Source organism: Panthera onca, chromosome C2, assembly GCF_046562875.1.
Source record: "Panthera onca isolate mPanOnc1 chromosome C2, mPanOnc1 haplotype 2, whole genome shotgun sequence".
Taxonomy (NCBI): Eukaryota; Metazoa; Chordata; class Mammalia; order Carnivora; family Felidae; genus Panthera; species Panthera onca.
The window spans coordinates 93391671-93418497 of record NC_138347.1 but is presented as its reverse complement, the minus strand read 5'-3'; the positions used below and the strand labels follow the sequence as shown (position 1 = coordinate 93418497).

Below are 26827 nucleotides of genomic sequence, written 5' to 3'. Positions count from 1 at the left end.
ATATATATATTTTAAAACATATATACATATGTATATATATGTGTATATATGTGTGTGTGTATGTATATACATATACATACATATACATATGTTTTTTTAAAATATGAAATTTATTGTCAAATTGGTTTCCATACAACACCCAACAGGTGCTCATCCCAACAGGTGCCCTCCTCAGTGCCCATTACCCACCCTCCCCTCCCTCCCACCCCCAATCAACCCTCAGTTTATTCTCAGTTTTTAAGAGTCTCTTATGGTTTGGCTCCCTCCCTCTCTAACTGTTCTTTGTTTTCTTCCCCTCCCCCATGGTCTTCTGTTAAGTTTCTCAGGATCCACATAAGAGTGAAAACATATGGTATCTGTCTTTCTCCGTATGACTTATTTCACTTAGCATAACACTCTCCAGTTCCATCCACGTTGCTACAAAAGGCCATATTTCATTCTTTCTCATTGCCATGTAGTATTCCATTGTGTATATAAACCACAATTTCTTTATTCATCAGTTGATGGACATTTAGGCTCTTTCCATAATTTGGCTATTGTTGAAAGTGCTGCTGTAAACATTGGGGTACAAGTGCCCCTATGCATCAGTACTCCTGTATCCCTTGGGTAAATTCCTAGCAGTGCTCTTGCTGGGTATAGGGTAGGTCTATTTTTAATTTTTTGAGGAACCTCCACACTGTTTTCCAGAGCGGATGCACCAGTTTGCATTCCCACCAAAGTGCAAGAGAGTTCCTGTTTCTCTACATCCTCTCCAGCATCTATAGTCTCCTGATTTGTTCATTTTAGCCACTCTGACTGGCGTGAGGTGATATCTCAGTGTGGTTTTTGTTTTAAAATATATTAAAACAACCCAAATCATCAGCTAAACTTTGCTTGGTTTTGCAGATGAGATTTACCATGAATGCTTCTGAAATCTTGCAATATTTGCAATATTTGCACCGTAAACTTTCCATACTTTTGGAATTGTCTAAAATTTGTGCTTTGGACAAATATAAGACACTCATATACCTACATTCAATTGGGTGCTTCTAATAAAATCCAGTATTGGCAAGATCCGCTTCCCCATTGTCTCCATGTGCCTCACTGTGTCTTCTTTGGTCAGCAGACCGAAGGGAGTTTTATGTTCTAAAAATTGTAACAGTAAACTTTTATACTATTTTTCCAGACTTTCATTTCAAAATGCTTTCTTTAGCAAGCTATATACAGATATCTCAACGTTAATAGATATGAAATCTTTAGTGTAGAAACTAGTACCATCCCTAGACCACATGCAAAACAATGAAAGATCTATGAGGAGAAAGGCAGAGGAGACATTGCCCTTTCGCGACTATCATTTATTCATTTTGTTGTGTTTCCTGATTGAGAGATCTAAGAGACAGCCTATAACAATTCATCTCTCTCTGCAGAGTGTTTTCCCTGACTTGTGAAAAAATGTTGTCATAAATGTGTCTGATTCTTGTCTTGTTCCTCCCAGGTATTATTCAAGTGTGCAGATCCCACTGACTTTGAATGTGGCTTGAAGTTGAGATAAGCCTCGGAGGATAGAGTGCCAGATAAAACACAAATCCTTAATTATGTGGGTAGAGCTGAAGGAATAAATTTAACCTGGTCATGAATTCTGCCCACAAATCTGAGACTTCTACTCCATGTGAATATTTTCTTCATTTTTGAAAGTTTCAACTAGAATTACTGAATACCATTTAACTGTAAAACTCTTCAGGAGATCTAAGCTCTCGGCTAATTACATAAGAATGGAACAAATATCAGTACAAAAGCAGATAATCCAAGTGATTTAAAGTTGTCATTGGCTATATTTTTTATTTTGCATAATACTTTTGTCGGAGAATTTCCTTCTACATTTGCTAACTGATAAGAACAAAAACTTGTATTCTTTAAGTGCTTTATGTTTAGGCACTTTATGTTTAGTGCTATAGGGGTGAGATGGTTGGAGTGAGGGAGGCAGGCATTCTAGAATTGCATTGGTCTTGGGGGAGTCTGAATCCCAGGTATTGTTAACTAATCCACAAAGAAGACTGGAAGGAGTTAATAATTACCCAACAAACATTTTTTGGGGTCTAGCACTACTATATGCTAGGCCTTGTGATGAATAAGATTTGCTGAAGAATGCACAGTTCCTGCCTTAGAACAGCATTGAAGGATAATAATAAGTCCATGTGATTTACCTGTAAATGTAGGCAGCTTCCTACTTGATAGTTTTTCCAAAAATTTTCCATCTTCTTTGTTTTTGAACCCAAGAGTCAAGAGGTATTGTTGGGGAGGAAAAGATGACCAGTCAACTGTCTGAGGCAACATGTGGACTCCTTGAAGATCTGAAATACAATAGGAAATGAACTAAAGGCTTTGATATCAAAGGGTATTTTCCCCCTAAATTTCAGGAATTGTACTTGGAAGGCATTATAAATACAAATATTAAAGGCAGAGTAGAAGTGTATGCATCAAAATGTCAAATGCATGATATATCAAAATTTTATTATGGTATGTATTTCATTATTTATGCTTTTTAAAAAATATAAACATACACAGAGCATAGTAGTAAAATATGGTTCGATTACATGGATCTCCTTCCATTCAAAATAATAGAAAGTTCAGGACAAGCTTGCAGGTTTAATATTTTTCTGTGTGCTCTTTTCAAGAGAATTTGATTTTTCTGTTCATAGTTTAAGATTTAAAGAAATAACGTTATATGAAAGGAAAGAGAAAAATTGCAAAGTGAGAATTAAAATATAAGACTAATTAATTTAGTTACCATCCCTCCTGTAGTTGAAGAAAATTTGAAATGACAAATATACTGATTTTTGTAATTAGACTGGGAAATAATTCAAGTGTCATGAAAATGGTTGCAAAACAAACTCATATACTTAATGACCATGAGAACTAATATTTACTGAGTACTTATTTTCTACCTTCCCTTGTTCTAAGTACTTTGTGCACATTGTCTTTTTAAATCCTCATGATAGCTTCACAAAATTGGTGCTATTGTCCCCATTTTGTGAACAGAAAGTTGAGGGACACAGATAGGATGGGACTTACACAAGAACACAGCCTGTAACAACAATTTTTCAAAGCTCTTTGACACATTTTGGTTAATCAAATAAAGCATGGCTGTCAAACAGAGAGTTAACATGTATGCTTATTGAAAAAACCAAAATATCACAAAATATCTTTTAAACACAAACACAGAACAAAATATATTAGACATGTTTTAGTCTTTCTTTGGTGACTCAAGATCAGGTAATCCCTTGATGTTACTGAGAGCCAACATTTATCTGGCACTTCTGTGCTATACACTTTTCCAGGATTATCCTTTTCACTCAACAACTGTGTAGGTGGGCCTATTATGATGCTCACCTTGCAGACGGCAAAACCAAAGCTTCACGAAGAGTTTGCAAACTTGCCTAGGATCACACAGGGAGCAAATGGAGCCACCAGAATTGAAAGTCAGGCAGCTGGACATCAAAACTTAACTCTTAAAACTATCCCCATGACAACTGAGCCATGACAATAATCATTATTCTAAGAATCAATGGGAAGCGTGTTATAGAAGCACGGCAATGCCAATAAATAGATGGTTTTAATAGACATGATTCTAGATAGGACATTTCCTACTCTATCTAGAAAAGTACACAGCAAGCACAGAGTTCTCAGAACTAATAGAGTAACTTTTAGGTGCTTTAACATGCAGATTTAACACGACTCTTTAGTTGGTGTTTGAATCACAAACTGCTTCTTTTTTAAAGACTGTCTCATTTCTCTAAGCAAGGTAAAAATTGTGATTTTTGCATTTAAACTTCAAAGGTGCAGGAAGTCTCCTTGCTTTTGAAATCTTCTGTAGATAACCACAGGCACATCTTCTGCTTCCAGCCTAATACTGTCTAGTTGTATATAGTGAGGGAAGAGTTCACCAGTTTGGCTAAAGTGGCCAAGAACCTGATCATGTAGAAAGGCAACTAAGTAAAAACAAAAAGGACACTAACTCACCCTTCTGATATATGATCATCATATTTAAAAAAAAAATTTTAACACTTATATACTTTTGGGAGACAGAGAGAGACAGAGCAAAAGTGGGAGAGGAACAGAGAGGGAGACACAGAATCTGAAGCAGGCTCCAGGCTCCCAGCTGTCAGCACAGAGCCTGATGCGGGGCTTGAACTCACTAACCATGAGACATGACCTGAGCTGAAGTTGGATGCTTAACCAGCTGAGCCACCTCGGTGTCCCTCACGTTTATTTCGATTGTGGTCATCATTTAGCATTCTATAAGATGCCTAAATTTATAAACTGTCAGCATTTTCAGGAATTAGCATACTCTGGAGATCAAGGCCAGAAGGTATGTGATCTTTGGCTACAGTTTGCTCTTTAACTTGGTTTTGCTTCCTGACTTACAAGGCCTGAGGCCTTCAGGCCATGCTGGGGATGATGTTGGGGGCTGTTCCATGGAGACGTCCTTGGCTTCTTGGGTACCTTTGGAGGGCAAGAGGCCCCCTGAATACGTGTGGATAGGCTTTATGTCTGCTCTGACCTCCACACAAACCCAGAGTATATCTAGACATAGAAGCTTCTGGATCCCAGGGCTGAAACTTCCTGTCAGCACCTGCTTCCAGCTCAGAGGGGGTTCCTGGCAGGACACCTTTAAAGCTTTAAGGCCTACATTGATAGAAATGATAGGAGGCTCCAGAGTGCCAAAGTTCAGAAGTGATTAGGGTATGCTGTGCATGGGCTGTTGGCAGTAGGCTTGCAAGAGGCATCTTGAGATTTGTCATTTTCTGGTGCAGCTCTATTGCCAGAAGCAGCCAGATGTTTGAGGGCTCAATTACATAAATAAATGGGGAGTTTGAAAGGTTGACCTCTACTTGCTCTTAAATATTTGGTGGATAAAGAGAAGAATGGCACTGATAGTGGCAGTGATTAGATTGACTAGTGAAACTAATGTTAGCAATATAGCTAATTTATCATAAAATATGCCTGCAAAAATAAAAGTATCTTCTGTTCCTTTCAATCCCCTGTTTTATCTCATGTGTTCCACTTATTATGAACTTCTAGTTGAAGTTTTAAGACATGAGAGGCCCCTACATTCAAACTGTTAAATTTAGAAAAAAAAATTTTTTTAAAGTATCATTCTTATTCCATTTGTATGCAGAGTAAATTGCAGTTGTATGAACATTTAGCCTAGCAGGTGGTCTATGACCCAAAATGACGACATACTTACCAGATGTTGAATCTCATGTAACATTAATTTGAGTGCTAATTGTTCTCAATTTTATGCTCATAAACCTCTACCTACGTCCGAAAAGCCCTGTGCCCCTGATGGATATGAAAGTTAACCAGATTGTATTGTTCTTTGGTAGGAAAGTTGAACTGATTAAAAATGTTCGCTTTGCTTCTGTCATTCCAGAAGAAAACACGAGAAATAAATCCGTTAATGCATTCTTTTACAATTTATCACAATTAGAGGTGAAATTTAGATGAGTACGACCAAATTTATTATTAAAAAATCAGTTTTTCAGGTATGATGCAGTCCCAAATTTTTACCATTAGGAAAGTGAATGCTTTAAAAAAGAATATCAAACATAGTTTATGCAGATTAAGTTTCTTGCAAAAACAAAATCTTTCAATTCTTTTTGAAAGATGTCTAACCTCAGCAAAAGAGGATAAAGTTTGCCCTTTATCAAGAACCTTTTATTGTACCACAGAAGGCTGGTCTTCAGTGTTATTCATGTTTTCAGGTCTTCAAGTTATTCATGCAGTTTGACCTTCTGTACTGTTTCCCTCCTCCTTCTTCTCCAAGTCACCTTCCTGGAGGTCAGTGACAGTTTCTTCTCTTTCTACCTGTCTCTGTCTGTCTGTCTGTCTGTCTCTGTTTCCTCCTCTCTCCTACACACACACACACACACACACACACACACACCCCTCCTGATTGCTCTTTCTCCCTTGCTCTTCCTGCCTTCTCATTCAGTGGTCTTCCAAGCTGTCCTTGGATCACTGATAAGTTCTTCATACGTACAGTCTTGGCGGCAGGGGGCTGGTTTCTATTCTGGTGGCTTTAGCGATTACTGCTAAACAAAACATTAGGGACGGAAAGTATAGTCTTACCTGAAAGTCTCCACCCAATTCAAACACAGCGTTTCCAAATGCCTCCTGGGACATTGCTATTTGCTCATCCTTATAGAAATTACCACCAACAATGCAGCAAATACATTCTTCAAAAGTGATTTTTATAATCACCACGACTTCCTTCTTCCCTGCTTTTCACCAACGTGTTATAAGGATAACTATTACTCACCCAATTATTTGGGTTTAAAATCTGGAAGCTATCGTTGACTTTTCTTTCCTCTTATTCCCTGACATTTAGTGAGTCTCAAAACTAATTGAATTTGGCCATTGTAATACATCTCATATTAACTCCTTTCTTAGCATAACCATTGCTACCGCTCTGGTCAGATTTATGATCATAACATCTGGATTACAGAAAACGTTTCCCAACCAACGTCACTGCCACCAGTATCATTTCATGCCAATATATCTCCACACCAGCACCCAATGAATATTTCTGGAACATCGCCTTCGTGGTTGTCACATCCTTCCTCAGGAACTTCAGTGACTTCTTTCCTGGTATTCAAGCCTCTCAACTGTGTGCATCTGTTTCACAATCTGTACCTAATTCCTACATTTTTTCCAGTATAAACCTTAATCATCAGCTCCGCTGATTTCACTAACTTGTACCAGCCTGTGCTTTTCCTGCTTCTGAACTTCTCTTTGTTCAGAAAAGTTCTTTCCATCAAGAAACACTTACATATTCTCTCTCATATTGTAAATGACTATCCTTCCAGATGTACCTAATTTAAGTCCCACCCTGTCCATGAAGAGTCTCCTGAATATTCCAGTATCCCCCTTCAAACTCTTAAAGAAATCTATACTATTCACTCTAGAGTCTCTTAAGGTTTCATGGGTGGGGGGGGGGGGGTATGTCTTATCTCTTTAACAGGTTTTAATCCTCTTGAGAATGACATCTTCAAGTTATGTTCATGCCCGAAGCATCTAGTGGGTGTCCATCAATATTTGAATCTAAAAACAAACTTTTCCAAATCCTGAATTTTTAATGGTAAAAAATAAAACTTCAGAAAAAATCTTTTTCAAAAAAAACAACTTCAAAAAGAACAAATAAAATGTTCAGAGCTTCTGAGATATGACTTATTGCTTTGTCACAGCCTTTGTTCTTTATTTTAGCTAAACCTTAAGTGGTTTCTGTTCAATGTACGAAGGATGAGTGAAGTAAGATAACCAGCATCAAATAATCCAATGAAATAGATGCTAAAATGAACAAACCAGCTTTTCCTGGATGGAAAAATTAGTTTCATATTCAGGTTGTACCCTGGCTGCAGCTTGTTCTCAGGGAAATATGAAGTCATAGCTACAGAAGAGGACTGGATTAATAGAGAGAGTCTGACTTAGTGAAACTGTCAGAACCACCAGAAAAGCATCTGTGCAAACATGAAATACTGATTGTAGATCAGCAGACTCATCTATATATATGAGGGATAGCTTTATCTGTTATGAAGCTAAATATGCATAAAATAAAATTTAAACTCTCTGGAAGTAAAGTACAAAACATAGTTGGTGCCATCATCATCAGTATTTTCTGTTGGACACCTCATCAGAATCACAGCCAACGGATTGTGAATGAACTTTTCAAAGCAAAAAAAAAAATTTTTTTTAAAGAAAAAGCTTAAGAAGTTTAAAAACTCTTTGAGAAATACGCAAATCTGTTAGTGTTCTATCACCACCTTTCTCTAAGTTTCATTTCCTTCTCTATTTTCTGGTGTCTATGTCATTTCTCTGCCCTTTGTCCATAACAAAATGTTCTGACATTTTGGGTTAGAGTGAAATCTCATTTCTAAAGGTCCCAATTGCTCAGTATGAGATGGGACCATGTCAGTTTTATATGACTTCTTTTTACTGATCAGTTTCAGAGTTTAACTTCTACAGTGCCTTCGTAATGCCAACACTTTGTCATTAGTTCTTTCCCAACCATCTTCTGAGTTTTATCTTGTACTCCTTTTAATGCCAATACTTCTATCTTGGAAGTTATCCACAAATTCACATCAGCAAGAAAATAGCAAAAGGCAGCAACTTTACAGCTAAGTTATCATTATTGCCCCCCATAAATAATAAAACAGTTTCTACTTTTAAAAACATAGCATATTGTGATTTTTGCATTCCATGTGTGAGAAAGCTATATATATAATGAATCTTTGTATAATAAATTACATTTTCCCATTGACCTTCATTATAATTTCAGAGTTCTAGATGTAAGTGGAAAAAATTGGTTTCCATTCCTAAGATTCTTAATTCTCACTTCAGACTTCTGGTCTACTTCTCCAAAACCAATCTTTGTATTTTTAAGTTTCTTCTCATAACCCATATATACACTTAGAGAAATAAATAATTCCACAGGATTTTTATGTATAGTTCATTTCTATTTCACTTGAAATTCATGTTGATTCCAAAGTTTTATGTTCAATCTGCTGTATTGTATTTTGGGGAAGTTCCTTAATTCCATCCCCACCAAAGTAGATTTGAGACAATACAAATATTAAAGATACTGCTATCCTATCAATATTTACTAGACTCATGATCAGTGAAATAATACAATGTTGTTATAATTCCCATAAACAGCTATATTTTTGCTCTATATGAGAATTGGAATGGCCATTGGTTGGTTGGTTACCTACTATGCATTCCCTCCTCCTCTTTTTTTTTCACCCCTTGGAGAATTCCCTCAATCTCTACTTGCTCTAAAAGTGTGGCCTAACTGATGCAGACCAGTTAATCCACGGCATTACTCTGAGCTCAGTTTTGGTTCAATTATAAGCATAAGTGCAATTTGGGCTAATGAGAAAGAGCAAGTCTCAAGAATTGTGTGGAAGAGGAACTCACTGTTCTTCAGAACAGTGTGATTTGAGATCTCTAATGACATTTGAGCATTTTGCTATTACTCAAGATCTTAGCATTTGAAAGTATGGTACAGGAAGTGGGATAGCAGGCAGAACTTGAGAATAAAGCTGACTGCAGAAAACAGAGCAGTGAATGAGCTGTTGGATTAAGCTGTATTTAAAGGCAGTGCCACCTGTGGGTCTTTCAATAATACAAATCAATTGTTCCATGCCTCCCTCTCCTCCTTTAAAATTTAAATATAACGAAGTCAGTTTGAGCTGTGATTCCTACCACTTGAAACCAAAGATTTCTGATATAGGGATTTAACTAGTAGTTTGTACATTTCTAAATACTATGGAATCCTTAAAATATTATAGCTGAGATGCAAGACAGTCATAAATTCTTCAAGTTAGCTATCTGGGAAGAATATTTTCCTTATTTAAGACACAACAGTTTGAGGATTAGGAATTAATTTTTACAGCTACTACAAAGATAGCAAAATCGAATGCATCTTGGTGATGCCATTATTATGATAATATTATTATGACATTATTACCAATAATTGAACTTAAATGTATATTAGCATAATTTGTCTTGACCTATATCATAATTATTACTTTTTCATTTTTGGTTAGATTCTACATCTTATAGAAAGTGACTTTTGGGTAGTTAACCAAGAATGCATGATAAAGTCTTACATAATCTGAAAACCTCAATTTCCCTTATTATCTGGATTGGTAATCTATGTATTTGTTTGTTTATATCCCAAGGTAGAAGTGTAATGACTTGCCTTACATAAATACATACGACATAAGAAAAAGTGTAAAAGAATGCTTGAGGAAAACACATCAAAAGGAAAAGTAAGAGATGGATGATAAAGCCGCGAGATTAATACACAAAGTGTGTTTTATAAATTTTTATATATTTGTTAGAATTAAACAGGATCAGCTATCTCATTCACAATATTCCTAGAGATTAACACTGGAAAGGAACTACTTATCTGTTTATTAGGGAATAAATTTGAGGAGAGTATTTGGAGAGCTTAGAGTAGGAAAGAGACTTGGAGAGAAGCTGCCATATAAGTGTGTGTGTGTGTGTGTGTGTGTGTGTGTGTGTGTGCACACGCGCACGTATGTGTGTGTGTGTATGCGTTTTGCAGAGCATTATGGATACAGTACCTGTAATACCTGCTTCCTGCCATGTATCCCATTCCAAGAGCTCCATCTTGCCCTAACTCATTGGTTTTTCTTGAGAAGCTGCAGTAAAAATTTACATTACTTGCACTTATTTTTGGATTATTAAATGGTATTTCTTTAAATGCCATTCTGTCTGTCTTCAATCAGATCCTATAAGAAAATATACTACGGAGGATATATTATATAGTTCCAGAGAAGTCCAGGAAAAATGCAATCGTGAAAGGTAACAGTAGATGATGGAGACCAGAAGCAAACAGTGCCGTAACCTGCTACTGCAAAGGACAAGTGACCTGTTTGTTGAGAAGACAGAGTAGTGCCAGAAAACCACATTTCCCATTGGAAAGACCAACATTTTCATATTTTAAGAACAGAGACTTTAGCTCTGTATATGGGGGAGTTACATACTTTGGGAATGATTCGCTGTTTCTAACAAGAATTCTGTGGTACAAATACAAGATGATTTATCATCTTTATAACCAACCCGGTCGTAACACTTTCATAATAATACTGGGGATATAAGCTCTTTAATTCTATAACCTTTTCCATTTGAGAAAGTGAATTACAGAGAGGAAAATAGTCTTATCTTGAAAACTCATGATCATGATAAAATTATAATATTTTAAAGAAGAAAGAATAAAATGAGGAATTTTTTATTTCCTATTTTAGAAAGCATAAGAATGTATTATCCTTACTGGTAAATGATGACTGAACAAGAACAGGGTTATAAATTTCAGTAAAAAGCAATTCTTAAAGGTCTATTTTAAAACAATATATTATTCATCTGAACATACATATTTACTCTTGGGAGTTAAATTGCAATGGAAAGACAAAATATGACTCTATCCACCTCAGTGTTAAAGTAATTGATATCTGATCCAGAAAACTTTTCTATTAAACATTACTAAGCACAGATCCATTACTGAATATTTATTTATTTAGCAAATAAATCTTGATATTTTCATCAAGAGGAGACAGGATATGCTTATTGTATTACTTTATTATTATTAAAATACAACCATGCAAGAATAAGAACTATACAAAATTGCATTATTTCACTGGAATATATGAGTAAAAATCTCAAGCAAAATCTTTATAAATGAAAACATAATAATTCTGGGGCTGATGAATTATTATTTGTTTTATATACCCTGACTACTCTGCATGAATCAAACTGGATTTTTCCTTAAATAAGAAAAATGGATAGCTACACTGTTAAAAATTCAGTAATTTTTTCTCCGTAAAACATAATACAATACAGCTCTATTACAATAAGGATTTAAGATTTTCGCGGGTCTTACCATATTCCTCAAATAGCAAAAGATGCACGGTAAGTTCCCGAGGATATGTAAACCTGGTTGTCCCAAAAGGCAGATTTTAATTTTAACCTTCCTTCATCAGTCTTGTAGAAGTTATAAAGGGCAATATAGTTTAGTACCTGCCACTGAGGGTGAAGGGTTTTTTTCTCATAATAAATCACTAATTTAGTCGGTCTATACAATAAAAAGATTCAAAATATTTATACCTATTTGCATTTCAAAATGGATTTATTTTTATAGCTTTTCTCTTTCCATCTGTTTCTCATGTGGGAATCCCTGACATGGGTTACTATGAACTGGGGGCTAGCTAGAGAAAAATGCACTGCCTGGGGAATCTTTATTGTGAAAACCCTTCCCGCTCATTACCGCCACCTCTGCCAGCTATTGCTGGGCTCATTGCACTGTCACGTGACCAAGGAGTAATGAACTCAATACTATCAGGTTTGATGAAGGTGACCTGGAGTTGGGCAGAGTTTCTGAACTGGGGGTTTGTCTGCCAGCCCCTGCTGGGAGAGTTAAATGTGTTAGTCTCCAAGTTTTAATGACAATAACTATTTATCCAGCAAAACTTTGATAGGTAAACTCCTCATCCAAGATCTTCAAGGTATAGATTTTATGACCTTCATCTGTTGATTGTTTATTTAGTTGACCTCTGTAATTTAGAAATTCTTACTTATAACCTAAATTTCTCTTGCTGCAATGAAAACTATATAATTGTGTTCTATCTTTCATAGGGCCCAGTGAGTCTCCTGAAATGTGATCTTTCTGTGGGTGGGTACCAACATGTGTGTATGACAGCATTCACCTGTAGTTGTCCAGGGAAGGATGAGTGAGTGTGAGATAGGAAACAATGTGTACAATCTCTGAGCGTTTCTGAGGGTAGAGTTGATTGCAAATGAGGGAGTGTTTATTCAGTCACTGAGTTCACATGAATTTATTGTGTGCATTACAGATGGACTAAGAAGCTACTACCTGTTATGATGTAAGGCACTGTATTAGAGTAAAGCTTCCTAATGTAACAACAACAAAAACACCCAACACAGGGGTGCCTGGGTGGCTCAGTCGGTTAAGCGGCCGACTTCAGCTGAGGTCATGATCTCGCGGTCCGTGAGTTCGAGCCCCACATTGGGCTCTGTGCTGACAGCTCAGAGCCTGGAGCCTGTTTCGGATTCTGTGTCTCCCTCTCTCTGACCCTCCCCCGTTCATGCTCTGTCTCTCCCTGTCTCAAAAATAAATAAACGTTAAAAAAAAAAAAAAAACAAAAAAAACACCCAACACAAAAGCCTCCAAATCTCAGTGATCTAAAGCAATAGAATTTTGGTTTTTGCTCATGTGGGTATTCAGTGGATGACCTTCCACAAGGTAATTCAGGGAATCCAAGCTTCTTTTGTCTGTGGCTTCTTCAGTTCCATGGTCCTATCCACTCAGTCAGTAGCCAGGGAAAGAGAGTTCTGTATGTAGGGTTTTATAGGCCAGGCCTAGAAGTGGCCCACATCTTTTCTGCCCACATTCTATTGGTCATTATTCAGTCACAAGCCTCACCTAATTGTAAGGGAGGTTGGAAATGTATTCTAGTTGCATATATGGGGAGAAAATAGTTTGGTAAACAACTAGCTAGTCTTCCCACTTTCAGTGCACTTTCCAAACTGCTCCCTTGTCTGTTTTCTCCTCCATCATGATTTTAATTAGAGTCAGCCTTCCATTCTACCATTAGAGCTTAGGTTTTAGTTGAAAACATTCTATAAAAGAGTGGAAAAATACAGTCCAATATTCGCCCTGAATTACAAATTACTAAAATCAGATCCCTTCTTAGAAACAGGTATATTCTAGCACTTCCTAGAATAGTGTCTGGAATATATGTGTCCAATAAATGTCTGATGACTAAGTGAATAGATGACAAACCACCCATCTCTATTGTTGATCCTGAGGATCTTGGGATTCTGGAGCATAAAGGGAGAAGAGAAATAGAAAAATAGCATAGCAAGTTGGAGAGAGGGTTAAAATTACTTTCAGTCTTTAGTGGAGTAAAGGGGATTTCTTGAGTAAGACCCAGAAGGTGACTTGGTTTACAAGCCAGCATTCTGGCAGGGAAAGGGAATCTCAGAGAATGGCTGTAGGTTGGGCCAAGTTATGTGGTGAGGGTGGTTGGTGTACATATAAAGAAGCATCTACACCAAAAGGCAGCATGGGGACCTCATATACGTATCCTTTGATCACCTAATGTGTTACATAAATGAACCCATCTGGTCCTGCTCAAACCAACAGAGATTATCTGAAGTTGAATTAGCCATGTAATCAGCAACTGTACCAACCTGCACCAAACTTTGAAAAAAGAAACTTTCCTCACATGCCTACTGACCTCTTTGGATATTGGATATGTCTGAGCTATGTGAAAGTTGAAACCAGACCAGGGGGAGAAGAAAATCCCATGGGAAGGGGAAGGAAGCTGGTGAATTTGATTTAATAGTTACTGAAGAAAGACTAAATTTTAGAAATGATTGAATGAGACTGACTCCTTTGCAATGGGATAGAGTATATTATTGGCTCTGGGCAGACAAACAATGAATATGTGTAGGGAAAAAAAAAGCCTCATGTCTGCACACATCTGCTTTATGATTGTCCAGTCATACTGCTGTATGGCTATTTGTTGAAATAAATAACTGAATACATTTTTGGCAGAATAAAAGTTTCTTACATTCCATCTACAAGGCAGATAAAAGGAAAATCCTGGTTTTGGAGAAGTGCCAATAAAACAAAATAGCTACTCTCTTAGTGTGACTCTCTTTCTAGCTACTACCTTTGGCTACGGATGCCTGCCCTAATCACTTAGTACCACCTGTAAGATACTAAAGATAACATTTGACCTTTCCTATTCCTATGCTTTGTGTCCTCATTCACCTTAGAAGCCAGACCACTAAGGCTGTGCATATACAGTTAATAACGATGGTTTCACTGTCATTCCAGCAATGACTTTGGGGGAAGATCCTTTACTGATTTGTAACAGAGACAAGTAATGTCATCAGTGCAATACCCTTCCTTGTTCGCCCAAGGTACAGGTTCTACAGAGCAAAGAACCTACCCAATCCCAATGAAATTTAAAATTCTAGACTGCCTTCTCTACCTCCAGAAGCTGTCTTTCCTCTCTAGTTTCTTATATAGCACTGTCATACCCCAGCAATTAGTAATTATAAAATAATAGAAACAATCATTAGTAACTTATAATTACCATCTTTTCCAAAGTATAAGATCCTTTAGTATGAATCTCTTGCCAATAGATCACAATTCATCTTGATAACAGGTTGATGGAGTTATATGAGACATGAATCTGGATTATTAATGGTATTATCGTTTTTAAGCTCTCAGTGACAACAGTGCTTCCTAAGTGTTTATTAATCTTCATGACTTCTCTGTGAAGTAGGTTAAATATAACTAAATTCATTCTACCAGTAGAGCAGTTGTCATACAGGTGATCTTCAATGAATTTCTCTTCATTACCAATAGATCCAAGAATAGAAATGGAAATAGCTGAATCCGATTCATTTTCCATGACACTAGATTGACATGACTCTTGTGTGCTATTAAAGCCACTCCTCCCAAAACTCTTAACGTATCCATAACAAAATAATAAATGATTTATAACAATTAGCAGAAAATGTGGGTTCTGAAACATTTTTATTTACTTCCTTAGAAAATGCTCACACTAAGTAAATCAGCATCGATGGTCATTATAGCATGCACTGTATTTTCTTCTCTTCCTTTTCCTTGCCCTCAAATTCTCATTGTTCTTTAGAGATTCACTATTCAATCATCACTAGTTAGATTTACTTAATATCTTTCCTCCAAAGAGTTTGAGGCACTGTGGAGAAAACAAGGACTATATGGAACCTAAATTTAATGCTTCTATCACACCTCTGCTCCTATCAGATGGCAATGGTATAGCTCAATGGCAAGGACATGGGTTCAAATCAAAGGCCTGCCACCAGTGATTTGCTGTGCATCTTTGGAAAAGCTATTTGTTTTATCTGGTTGTTGTTCTCTTATTTCTAAGTAAGAATCATCTTACTCCATAAGATTTGGGAATAACAAGAGATAAAAAACGTAGAATGCCTGACATCTTAAAAGTGATCACTAACAGAGTGCATTACTAATCATATAAGTCAGTGACTTGGCCCCAAAGCCATGAAAAAAGGAACTGAAAGGCCCTTAATACGAAGATGAGATATTAGGTATGTGCATTTAGAGATTTCGCTCAACATGGTAGTTGTTGAGTGACTCTTAATTTTGTACAAGAAAATCTTTGTCTTAATTCAGAATAATAGCTAGCACATAATAGATACTAAAAAGTATTTTGAATGAATTAATAAAAGCAAGTGGCTTCCAAAGACAAAATGAGGAAAAAAGGATAACACTAATGTTGTGTCCTCTACGTACACTTTGACCATCCAGATCTCATTGGGATATCAGTGATCCAAGAACATAAGGAAAGAGGGAGGTTTGAAGTGTGACAGAGATGGAAGGAGAGTAGAAATAGCACTGGAAAAAAATCCATCTTTAGGAAAATACTATAGTCATCCAGTTTACTAATGAAGAGTATGGGGAAAGGTGGCATTTTATCACATGTTATTTTTTCATTTAAAAAAATCTTAGGGTGTCTCCTTTTCACGCATAGAATCATCATGGTACAAGGAATATTGTGCTAGACCCATAGGATTAGTTCTACTTAAAACCTTAAAATAACTTCCCATTTCAACTCATCAGATTAAAACAATGTCCTCCTAAACAATCCTAAAAGTTTTATGGAACCATAAAAGACGCCAAACAGCTGAAGCAATCTTGAAAAAGAAACACAAAACTGGAAGTATCACAATTCCAGATTTCAAGTTGTATTACAAAGCGGTAGTAATTAATACAGCAGGGTACTGGCATAGAAACAGACACATAGATCAATAGAATGGAATAGAAAATCCAGAAATAAACCCATAATTATATGGTCGGTTAATTTTTGACAAAGGAGAAATCAATATACAATGAGAAAAAGACAGTCTCTTCAACAAATGGTGTTGGGAAAACTGGACAGCCATATGCAAAAGGAATGACACTGGATCACTTTATTTTACCATACACAAAATTAAACTCAAAAGGGATTAAAGACCTAAATGTGAGACCTGAAACCACAAAAATCCTTCAAGAGAGCATAGGCTGGAATCTCTCTGACATCGGCTATAGCAGCTTTTTTCTAGATAGGTCTCCTGAAGCAAGGGAAATAAAAGTAAAAATAAACTACTGGAACTATGTAAAAATAAAATTTTCTGTACAGTAAAGGAAACAATTACAAAACTGAATGGCAACCTACTGAATGGGAGAAGATGTTTGCAAATGACGTATATGGTAAAAGGTTAGTGTCCAAAATATATAAAGAACTGATACAACTCAATACCCAGAAAACAAATATTCCGATAAAAAATGAACAGAAGACATGGACAGATATTTCTCCAAAGAAGACAAAAAATGCCCAAGAGACACATGAAAAGATGCTCAACATCACTTATCACCAGGGGGAAATGCAAATCAGAACTACAATGAAGTATCACCTCAAACCTCTCAGAATGGTTAAAATAAAAAAATAGAAGAAACAACAAGCATTGGCAAGGATGTGGAAAAAGGAGAGCCCTCTTGCACTGTTGGTGGGAATGCAAACTGCTGCAGCCACTCTGGAAAACAGTATGGAGTTTCTTCAGAAAATTAAAAATATAAGTACTCTACAACCCAACAATAGCACTACTGGGTATTTATCCCCAAAATAAAAAGGGATACATGCACCCTGATGTTTATAGCAGCATTTTCTACAATAGCCAAATTATGGAAACAGCCCAAGGGTTCACTGATTGATGAATGGATACAGAATACAATGGAATATTACTTAGCCATAAAAAGAGTGAAATCTTACTTGTCACTTGCAATGACACTTACATTGCAACACTCACATTGTCATTTGCAACAACATGGATGGAGCTAAACAGTATTATGCTAAGCGAAATAAGTCAGTCAGAGAAAGATAAATACCATATGATTTCACTCATATGTGAAATAGAAGAAACAAGACAAATGAGCAAAGGGGAAAAAAAGAGAGAGGCAAACCGAGAACAGACTCTTAACTATAGAGAACAAACTGCTGGCTACTGGAGGGGAGGTGAGTGGGAGAATGGGGTGGTGATGGGGATTAAAAAGTACACTTACCATGATGAAAAAAAAATAATACAATAAAATGAAAAAAAACCCAAACCCACCACCAATAGCAATGTACTACTAAAACTGAAACAATAAACAAACAAAGCAGAAATGACCCATTTTATTAATGGAAATAAACTAGCAGCTGACAACTTGATTATTACCTGTGTAGATGTATTCCACATATGCAGGATGAGTTTTTGTGAAAACCTCTCTTACTTTTTCTATTTTATCAGCTCTGATTTTTGTTGCAAATGGTGTATACATAACTGAGAAAGATTCTGCTCTGGTGATGGCTTCTTCAATCATGGCCTGAGAGAAAGCAAACAACCCATTTGGCATCAATAACAATATATGACTTTTTAAGAATGTAAAAAAATATAATTACCTTTATGGATGATTTAAAAATCTATATACTGTACTCCAAAGATAACATATTTTGGTCTTGAATATTCATTAGAATAAAATTTTAATTAGTTCTGGAAATACTATTTCATATTAAGAAAACTAATTAAATGAAGAAAGTTTGTAAACAGGCACCCCTACACTGAGCTTGCTTTAAGATAAAAATAAAAATTCTATTTTCCAAGGTGTCATTTTTTACTTGATTTTAAAAATAAAATTCTTAAGTCTAATATAATTATTCTACTCTTGAACAGACATTGATGAGCAATTTGTACTTTAAAAAACGAATTGAAATATCTAGATATAAGTATTTTCTATAAATAACACAACAAAGTACATTTTTTCCCCCTTCTTCCAATACCTAGGAAAGCCTTTTGGAGTAAGAGAAACCTTTCTCAACTTTTTCCCACCAAAGCTTCCCTTCCCTCCAGATCACAAGAGCCACTTGAGATGGATTTGGCTATTTAAGAAGTTCTTTAAATTTTCTTTGCTCATGTACCATTCTTGATAAAGCCAGCCATCACCCTGAGCTTCCTGTTTTAACTAGGTCCATTACTATTTGAAACAGACCAAAAGGAAAGTTATGTGAAGTTTTAAAAGGAATTTATTCCTTTCCTACAGCTTTTCCTTCTAATGAGGGTTGAACATTGAATAAAAAGTGGAAATGTCTATAGTTATCTCATTTTTCTGAAAATAGCATAAAAGCATATTACAAAAACCCGTATTTATTTATAGGAATAAGTTTTTTTCATTGACAACTAAGAGTGCCAACAATCTTAAGGAAAAAGAATAGATTTGAACTGTCCAACAAAGAAAAAAAGATTTAACAAACAGCAATTTATATGATTACCGTCATAGCACTTTGTAAACAAGTTTCTGATTGGTATTAAGAGCAATAAGGAATTGATTTTAAACTGAGAAACCTAATTGTTCACCGCCTATTCCATTTCTCAAGTGACTTCCAGTAGCCTCTATGATCATCTATACTGTGTGCAACAGAGCAGCTTTGTAAAAATTTTCTGGATGTAAAGGGTCCTCCTTTCTCTGAGGGGCTCAGACAACGATGTAAACTTTACAATTTACATTTTAAATTTGTTGTGGGGCAAATTTCTGAATGGCTGAATGAAAGAGCTTACACTGCCCACTATATTGCCCTTCCCAGGTTTGAGAAACTGTCAGGGGAACAAAGAATACAACTGTGATTCCAAACCCAGAGCTAGCCCTCAGCGGAGGTAGCAATGGATTATGAGTGTACAGCAGGATCTGGGTGCTGAGTCCTGGATGCCAACTTTGGAAGGCTAACAAGGGTAATGCAGCCAGCAGGTCTGGAATTCAGAGATGTGGATTGAGAACTCAAATATGGTGTTTAGGTACCAGGTTCGGTTCACAGCTGGAACCAATCAGGGGATGGCCTGTCCAGACCAAAAATGTAAGTAATCATACCTAGATGAGTGTGGGAGGATATGCTGAAGAGGGAAGCTGTTTTAGACCTGACTTTAAGGTCATGATCTGACTTTTTTACCTTTTGTAAACTATTCCCATATTAGCTTGCCAGAGTTGCCATAATGAAGTATCACAGACTGGGTGCCTTAAATGATGGAAATTCATGGCTCCAGAGGCTAGAAGTCTGAGATCAAGGTGTCTGCAAGACTGCTTTCTTCTCAGGCCTCTCTCCTTGACTTGTAGATGGCTATGTAGCTTCTTGTGTCTCTACATGGGTTTTTTTTTTTTTTTCCCCCCTCTGTGTATGTCTGTATCCTAATCTCATTTTCTTATAAGGACATCAGTCACATTGGATTAAGACCCACCTAAAGACCTCATTTGAACTTAATTAACACTTTAAATACCTATTTCCAATACAATGACAATCTGCAGCACCGGGTTAGGACTCCAGAATATGAATTTTGGGGGGACACAATTGATCCCATAATAGTTCCTAACTCCCAAATAGCTTTTCTCTAAATATCTTGGTGAAGGGTATTTTGCTTTAAATTCTGGCTCAAAAAAATTAACAAAGGTATTTAATTCTCTAGTTTGCTTCCAGAGAGACATTAACAGTATCTCAGTAAGGCCAAGATAGAAGAAAACACTCTCTTCATCCCATTTCTTTTCCAACTACTGGCAGCTTAAGTGACTGCTGGCAAGGTAACTTTGCTAAGCCATCTCACAGCAGGGACAGTAAGACTCGTGCCCAAGAGCCTATACCAGCTTTTTAGCAAGTGGCAGAAGTGTGGGTTTTGTGTGGCAGCTTGATCTGTTCATTTAAGGCACTGTACTCTTGGCTTGCTGCTCAGCGAATTGCATTTAGGGTTTCACAGGGCTCTCCACTCAGGAGGGTATGTGCTGGGGCACAGCCTCCCTCTCTCACTAATCACAGTCAGTAGATATGGGGTCTTTTTGTGGTTTCTGCCCTCCATCTTGAAGATGCGTAAGGAGGTGGGTGAGTGAGCAAAGTGTGTATGTGAGAATAATAATTGAAGTTTCCATAGAGATATTTTCCCAAAACACATTATTATAACCCCAAGAAAAAATACTGTAAGATAGAGTAGAAATGAGAACACAAATTACCCTTTCACCAGATCCTGACACATCCTTTTTGTGCCTTTATGTATTAATATTTTTTGTTCTTCCAGAGACAGAGAATCTTGGGGCTTTGAATCTGTCTCACATTGTTCTTGTAAAGGAATACAGTATATATTATATAGAGTATTATATTATTGTATTGGTATATTACATAGAGTCTAATATATATATATATATATATATATATATACACACACACACACTATTATATGTGTGTATATGTGTTTATATATAACATTTATATATAATATTTCTGGTGCATTATTGAATGACTCAGTGAAATAATCTAGAAAAAAATTTAGCATTACTAAAATAGAAGGAATTTTTGACTGTTTGAGTTAGACACCAAAATATCAGGTTATCATTTTGTGATGATAATGATTTAGTAATTTAGGGTTGGGCTTGCCTTTCATGAAGAGTCTAATATCAGCAAATGAAAGATTATGCTTAAGGATTTTTAAACACTGGAATATTGTGTAATAATCATAGGTACTAAAATATAGATTGTAAACTATTTCTAATCATCAAAGATTTTCCTTGATTTTGAAAATAAATAGAGGAAGAGACAAGGTGAGGAATTGCAGCTTGTAAAAAGTAAGATGCACCAAGAAATCTGTTGCATTTCTATACACCAATAATGAAACAGCAGAAACAGAATTTAAGAAATCAAGCCCATTACAATTGCACCAAAAATAAGAAGATATGGAGGAATAAACCTAACTAAAGAGGTAAAAGACCTGTACTCTGAAAATTATAAACACTGATGAGAGAAATTAGAGATGACACACACACAAAGGAAAACATTCCATGCTCATGGATCGGGAAAACAAATATTGTTGAAATGTCTATACTACCCAAAGCAATCCCTATCAAAATATCAACAGCATTCTTCACAGAACTAGATCAAACAATACTAAAATTTGTATGGAACCACAAAACACCCTGAATAGTCAAAGCAGTCTTGAAAAGCAAAGCAAAGCAAAGCTGGAGGCATCTCAATTCCAGATTTCAATTTATATTACAAAGTTGTAGTAGTTAAAACAGTATGGTACAAAAATAAACACAAAAATAAACACATACATCAATGGAATAGAAAAGCCAGAAATAAACTCACAATTATAGGGTCAATTAATCTTCAACAAAGCAGGAAAGAATATCCAATAGGAAAGACTATCTCTTCAACAAATGGTGCTGGGAAAACTGAACAGTAACATGCAAAAGAGTGAAACTGAACCATTCTCTTTCACCATACACAAAAAATAAGCTCAACAGAGATTCAAGATCTAAATGTGACACCTGAAATCATAAAAATCCTTCAAGAGAGCACAGGCAGGAATCTCTCTGACATTGGCTGTAGCAACTTTTTTGAGGCAAGGGAAACAAAAGCAAAAATAAACTATTGGGACTACATCAAAATACAAAGCCTCAGCACAGTGAGGGAAACAATCAACATAACTGAAAGGCAATGTATGGAATGAGAGAAGTTATTTGCAAACGACACATCTGATAAAGGGTTAGTATTCAAAATATATAAAAGAACTTATAAAACCCAATACCCAAAAAACAAAGGGTCCAATTAAAAAATGGACAGAAGACATGACAATTTTCCAAAGAAGACATACAAATGGCCAAGAGACACATGAAAAGATGCTCAACATCACTCATCATCAGGGAAATGCAAATCAAAAGTACCATGAGATATCACCTCACACTTGTCAGAATGGCTAAAATCAACAAGAAGCAACAGGTAGTGGTGAGGATGTGGGGAAAGGGGAACCCTCTTGCACTGTTGGTGGGAATGCAAACTTGTACAGCCACTGTAGAAAACAGTAGAACTACCCTATGATCCAGTAATCGCACTACTAGGTATTTACACAAAGAATACAAAAATACTGAATCAAAGGGATAAGTGCACCCTTATGTTTATAGTAGCATTATCTATAACAACCAAATTATGGAAACAACCCAATGTTCATTTATTGATGAATGGATAGAAAAGAGGTAGCATATGTATATATGAATATATATATGCATATATATGTATTAATATTACTCCAATATTATTCATGTATATATATGGAATATTATTCAACCATAAAAAAGAATGAAATCTTGCCATTTGCAGCAACGTGCGTGGACCTAGAGAGTATAATGCTAAGTGAAATAAGTCAGTCAGAGAAAGACATTTCACTCATATATGGATTTTAAGAAACAAAGGAGCAAAGGGGAAAAAAAAAGAGAAAGAAACAGGCAAACCAAGAATCAGACTTAACTATAGAGAACAAATTGACGGTTACCAGAAGGGAGGTGGACAGGGGGGGTGGGTTAAACAGGTGATGGGGATTAAGGAGTGCACTTGTTGTGGTGAGCACCTGGTGATGCATGGAATCGTTGATCACTATATTTTATGCTTGAAACTATTACACTGCAATATTAACTGGAATTTAAATAAAAACTTTAAAAAGTAACCTATACTAAAAGATATATTTTAAATGATACTTTTTAGTTTGACAAAAATTTTCTGCAGTTGAGTTATTCTTTCCCAGTGTGTGAGTTTCTCTGGTGTCAATAGATGTTGCACGTGTACAAAGAATGGGGAAAACAGTCAGTACACATGTTCTGTTGTTAAGTGTGCATTGCTGTTAATTATGCTTTCTCTGTTGCTACACACACAAAAAGGCTTTGAAATTAGGTGTTTACATTTGGGGCTTCTAATAACTCTCTATTGTTATCCTCACATTTGTCAAGTTTTAAAGCTTATAGTTATATAAACCAAGAGTGTATGTGGGCAGCTCATTTCCTCTACAAACAGTAACTTATAATAATTTCTCCTTGTTCTTTAGCTAAGCAAAAAAATCCATTTGCTACCTCAGAAATCAATTTGCCCAGGATAATTTTACAACAAGGGAGACGATGGGGGAGACGGGGAAAGAGAGATACTCTGTCAACAGTAAAGGAAAAGCCATCAAAGTAGAGGGAAAAGAAGACTAGCAAAAAAAGAAACACAATTCACTTCCTCTTCTAAATCCAAGAGAGTTGCTTCTTCCTGGTAAATTTTTAAGAGCACTCAGGGTGCCTAGGATAAATCTGGCAGAAACTATAAACATTTTCAGGATGATGAGATTATGAAATTTTTCCCATATTTTTGCTGGAGGATTTCAACAAATTGCAACCTTTCAACTATGTGTCCAGTGATAGTGATTCAGTAGTAGAAATCTTGTCAGTTCTAATTAGAAAATGTGATCAAATTATTATAGATTATTATCAAATTATTCCTTTAATGCTTCCAATATCAGAGTTGGCCATAATTGCAGTAAATTGCTTTACTTACAAGATTAGATCTGGAAGGAACCTTGGGAATTTTCCAGCCCAATTCACTGAATTGGAGATGAATTAAGTGACTTGAAGAGGCTTAAGTGACTTTTCTCAGGATGAACAGCTTTTTAATTTTATAGAATTTAGAATTAGGGTCTCAAATATTATATTTCACTTTCTCTTCAAAAATTATGGTTTTACCTCCTGGGACTCTCTTGTTTAAAAACAGTCATATTAAACACCGGTTTAAATTCTAAATCATTTACTTTCGTTTTGTGGTATATGTGAGTGCTACAGAGTTTTAGAACATATACATGTATAAGTGTCCTGGGCACGTGGTTAGGCATTTTCCAGGCCCCCTTGCAGTTAAGCATAGCCATGTGGCTCTGTGCGGATAAATGGAATGTAAGTGGGAAGGATACTTTTTCTTGGCATTGCCCATAAAACTCTGCCTAGTGTGATCCTCCATTTTCTTTCTCTGTCAGCTTCCTGAAGAGGGAAGACTGCCAGGACATGGAGGAAGATGGAGGTATATAGTGGAAGAACTATGGGTTCTCATTATTGCTGATTTTGGGAGAACCAATCAGAAACACCCAGGAACTGCAACAGTGAGTGAGAAATTGACTTTTATTGTTTTAGGTTACTGAAATATTGGAGTTGTTTGTTTTAGCAGTTAGTCTACCCTAATTCACAAACAATAATAAACAAAAATTTGAATCTCTTTCATAATCCATTTTTTCCTTCTAAGCTTTACGTATTGTTTTAAAAGTAAACAAAAAACATGGTGTTTAAAGAGATAAAATAACTTTTCATTTAGCAGTGTGATAGATGCTTTTTTATATCCTATTTCTTTTAATTCTCATAAAGTCTATCTTAGTATTACTAGTGAATGAATATTATGATTGTATTATTCTCAGAGTTCACATTAGACTCAAAGGAAGCAGTGCTCTACTTTCAAGCTATAAATGATTGAGACAGGAATCTTTAGATTTTAGTGGCTAATATGATTCTTTGCTATTACATTAATAATGATGTAATTTTGAATGATGACTGGAATTTTCTAGAAAATGGAAAAATAAAATTTTGTGAGCAATAATTTTCAAATTTAATCCTTTTGAATATATATGGGTTCAATTTGAAAGAGTCCAATTTTCTTGAAATTTAAGATTAACTTAAAGAACAAATTTTCCTAAAGAGCAAAACATCTTTCCTTGAGATTTCCCTATAAACCTATTCACTGTATCACTTATGTAATAGCCAAGATTGACATTTTAATGATGATTTTATTAATATAATGGTATGTCAGAATAAAATATGTAATAATTGATTGTTTGCCCCTGCCTTGATGATCAACATTTAAGGTAACATTTCATTTACTGAAATATTACCTTGCATTTATGAGAGTTCTTTTATTGAACAACCTTCACTGAAAGTTCTGTATTTTCTAATATAAGGGAATATTTGGCAGCTTTGCCATTACATTTATCAATCCAGTGATGTGAAAGTCATGTCTTCATGCAATTTAAATCAAGAAATTTAAATTTTTATTTGCAGTATCTGACCAAAGATTGTATGAACAGGTTACTTGTACTGAGGTGAGCATATAATGAATTTTTTTAATGTTATTTATTTTTGAGAGAGACAGAGAAAGACAGAGTGTGAGCAGGGGTAGGGCAGAGAGAGAGGGAGACACAGAATCTGAATAGGTTCCAGGCTCTGAGCTGTCAATACAGAGCCCAACGCAGGGAAAAAACTCACGAACTGAGAGATCTTGACCTGAGCCAAAGTCAAACGCTTAACCGACTGAGCCACCCAGGTGCCCCTGAACAAATTTTTATATAGCTGTTGTGAATTCTTTACTTTGCAATACATCCTATTTAAAAATAGCCATAATAAATATCATTTTAAATTCTAAACATTTAATTTACTTTAGTTTTGCAGTGTATGTGAGTTCTATAGAATTTTAGAACATATGTAAGTATATATATGTGTATATATATATATATATATATATATATATATATATCCATTTAGTGTGTGTGTGTGTGTGTGTGTGTGTGTGTGTGTGTATGTGTACACTGTTGTCCACCATCCAGTCTGGTTAGGGTTAGAGTTAAGGTTTTGATTATATATGATGCTTCCGTTAGCTGAATAACTTCAACATTGAACGACTAAAATTTACTCTGTATTAACTTTTAATCATATTTGATAGCAAAATTGTATTTCCATGTCCCTTTAGCATAGAACTAAAGAGATGAAAAGAAACTAAGATATTATTTTAAAATCACTCAACTTCATAACCAAGGTAACTGAATCTTGCTGAGTTCTGGTGACTTAACTCAGGTAACAAAATTAGAGAAGAAAGCAGGACAAGAAAGCAAGTCTCCTAAACCAATGCTTTCTCTTATGCTAAGTGATTTTTCATCCTTCTAGTTAGACAGCAAATTTGTAGAATTACAAGATCAAGTTTTACTTTCTTTTCCCATGACTATCTTATTCCTGTCTTCAAAGACATCAAGAACTTGACTCTAACTCTAACAGAGAAACAAACAGACCACATCAAACCTAAACCAGGTCAAGATCCTCTTCAAAACAATAACCCTAAAAGAAAACAGAATAGTCATCCTTCATATCTCCTGGCCACAATAAGACTGTTTTGCCCATCAGCCCCTCATTAGATTTAAGGAATGCTATCAACTAGAATGCCTGTCTCAAAGAGAAATATTTACAAAAATTAAATGAAAGCCTTCTTGATAGGGGAACTTAAATAATAATGTGCTTGAGTTCGTCTAGCTTATTTAATGGTAAAGTACATATAATTTATAAATAGAA

General features: G+C 35.7%; 1 protein-coding gene across 4 annotated transcripts in view; it reads right to left on the bottom strand.

The window, feature by feature from the left end:
• Window positions 1–26827, bottom strand: part of SPATA16 (spermatogenesis associated 16) — a 240811-nt gene that overhangs the window by 43570 nt on the left and 170414 nt on the right. For all 4 annotated transcript variants that reach the window (XM_078432157.2, XM_078432155.2, XM_078432156.2 and 1 more), the window contains exons 6-8: window positions 17857–18004; window positions 2184–2330; window positions 1013–1125 (exon numbers count right to left, since the gene is read on the bottom strand). In XM_078432157.2, coding sequence (XP_078288283.2) covers window positions 1013–1125; window positions 2184–2330; window positions 17857–18004 — 408 coding nt within the window. The remainder of the gene's footprint in view (window positions 1–1012; window positions 1126–2183; window positions 2331–17856; window positions 18005–26827) is intronic.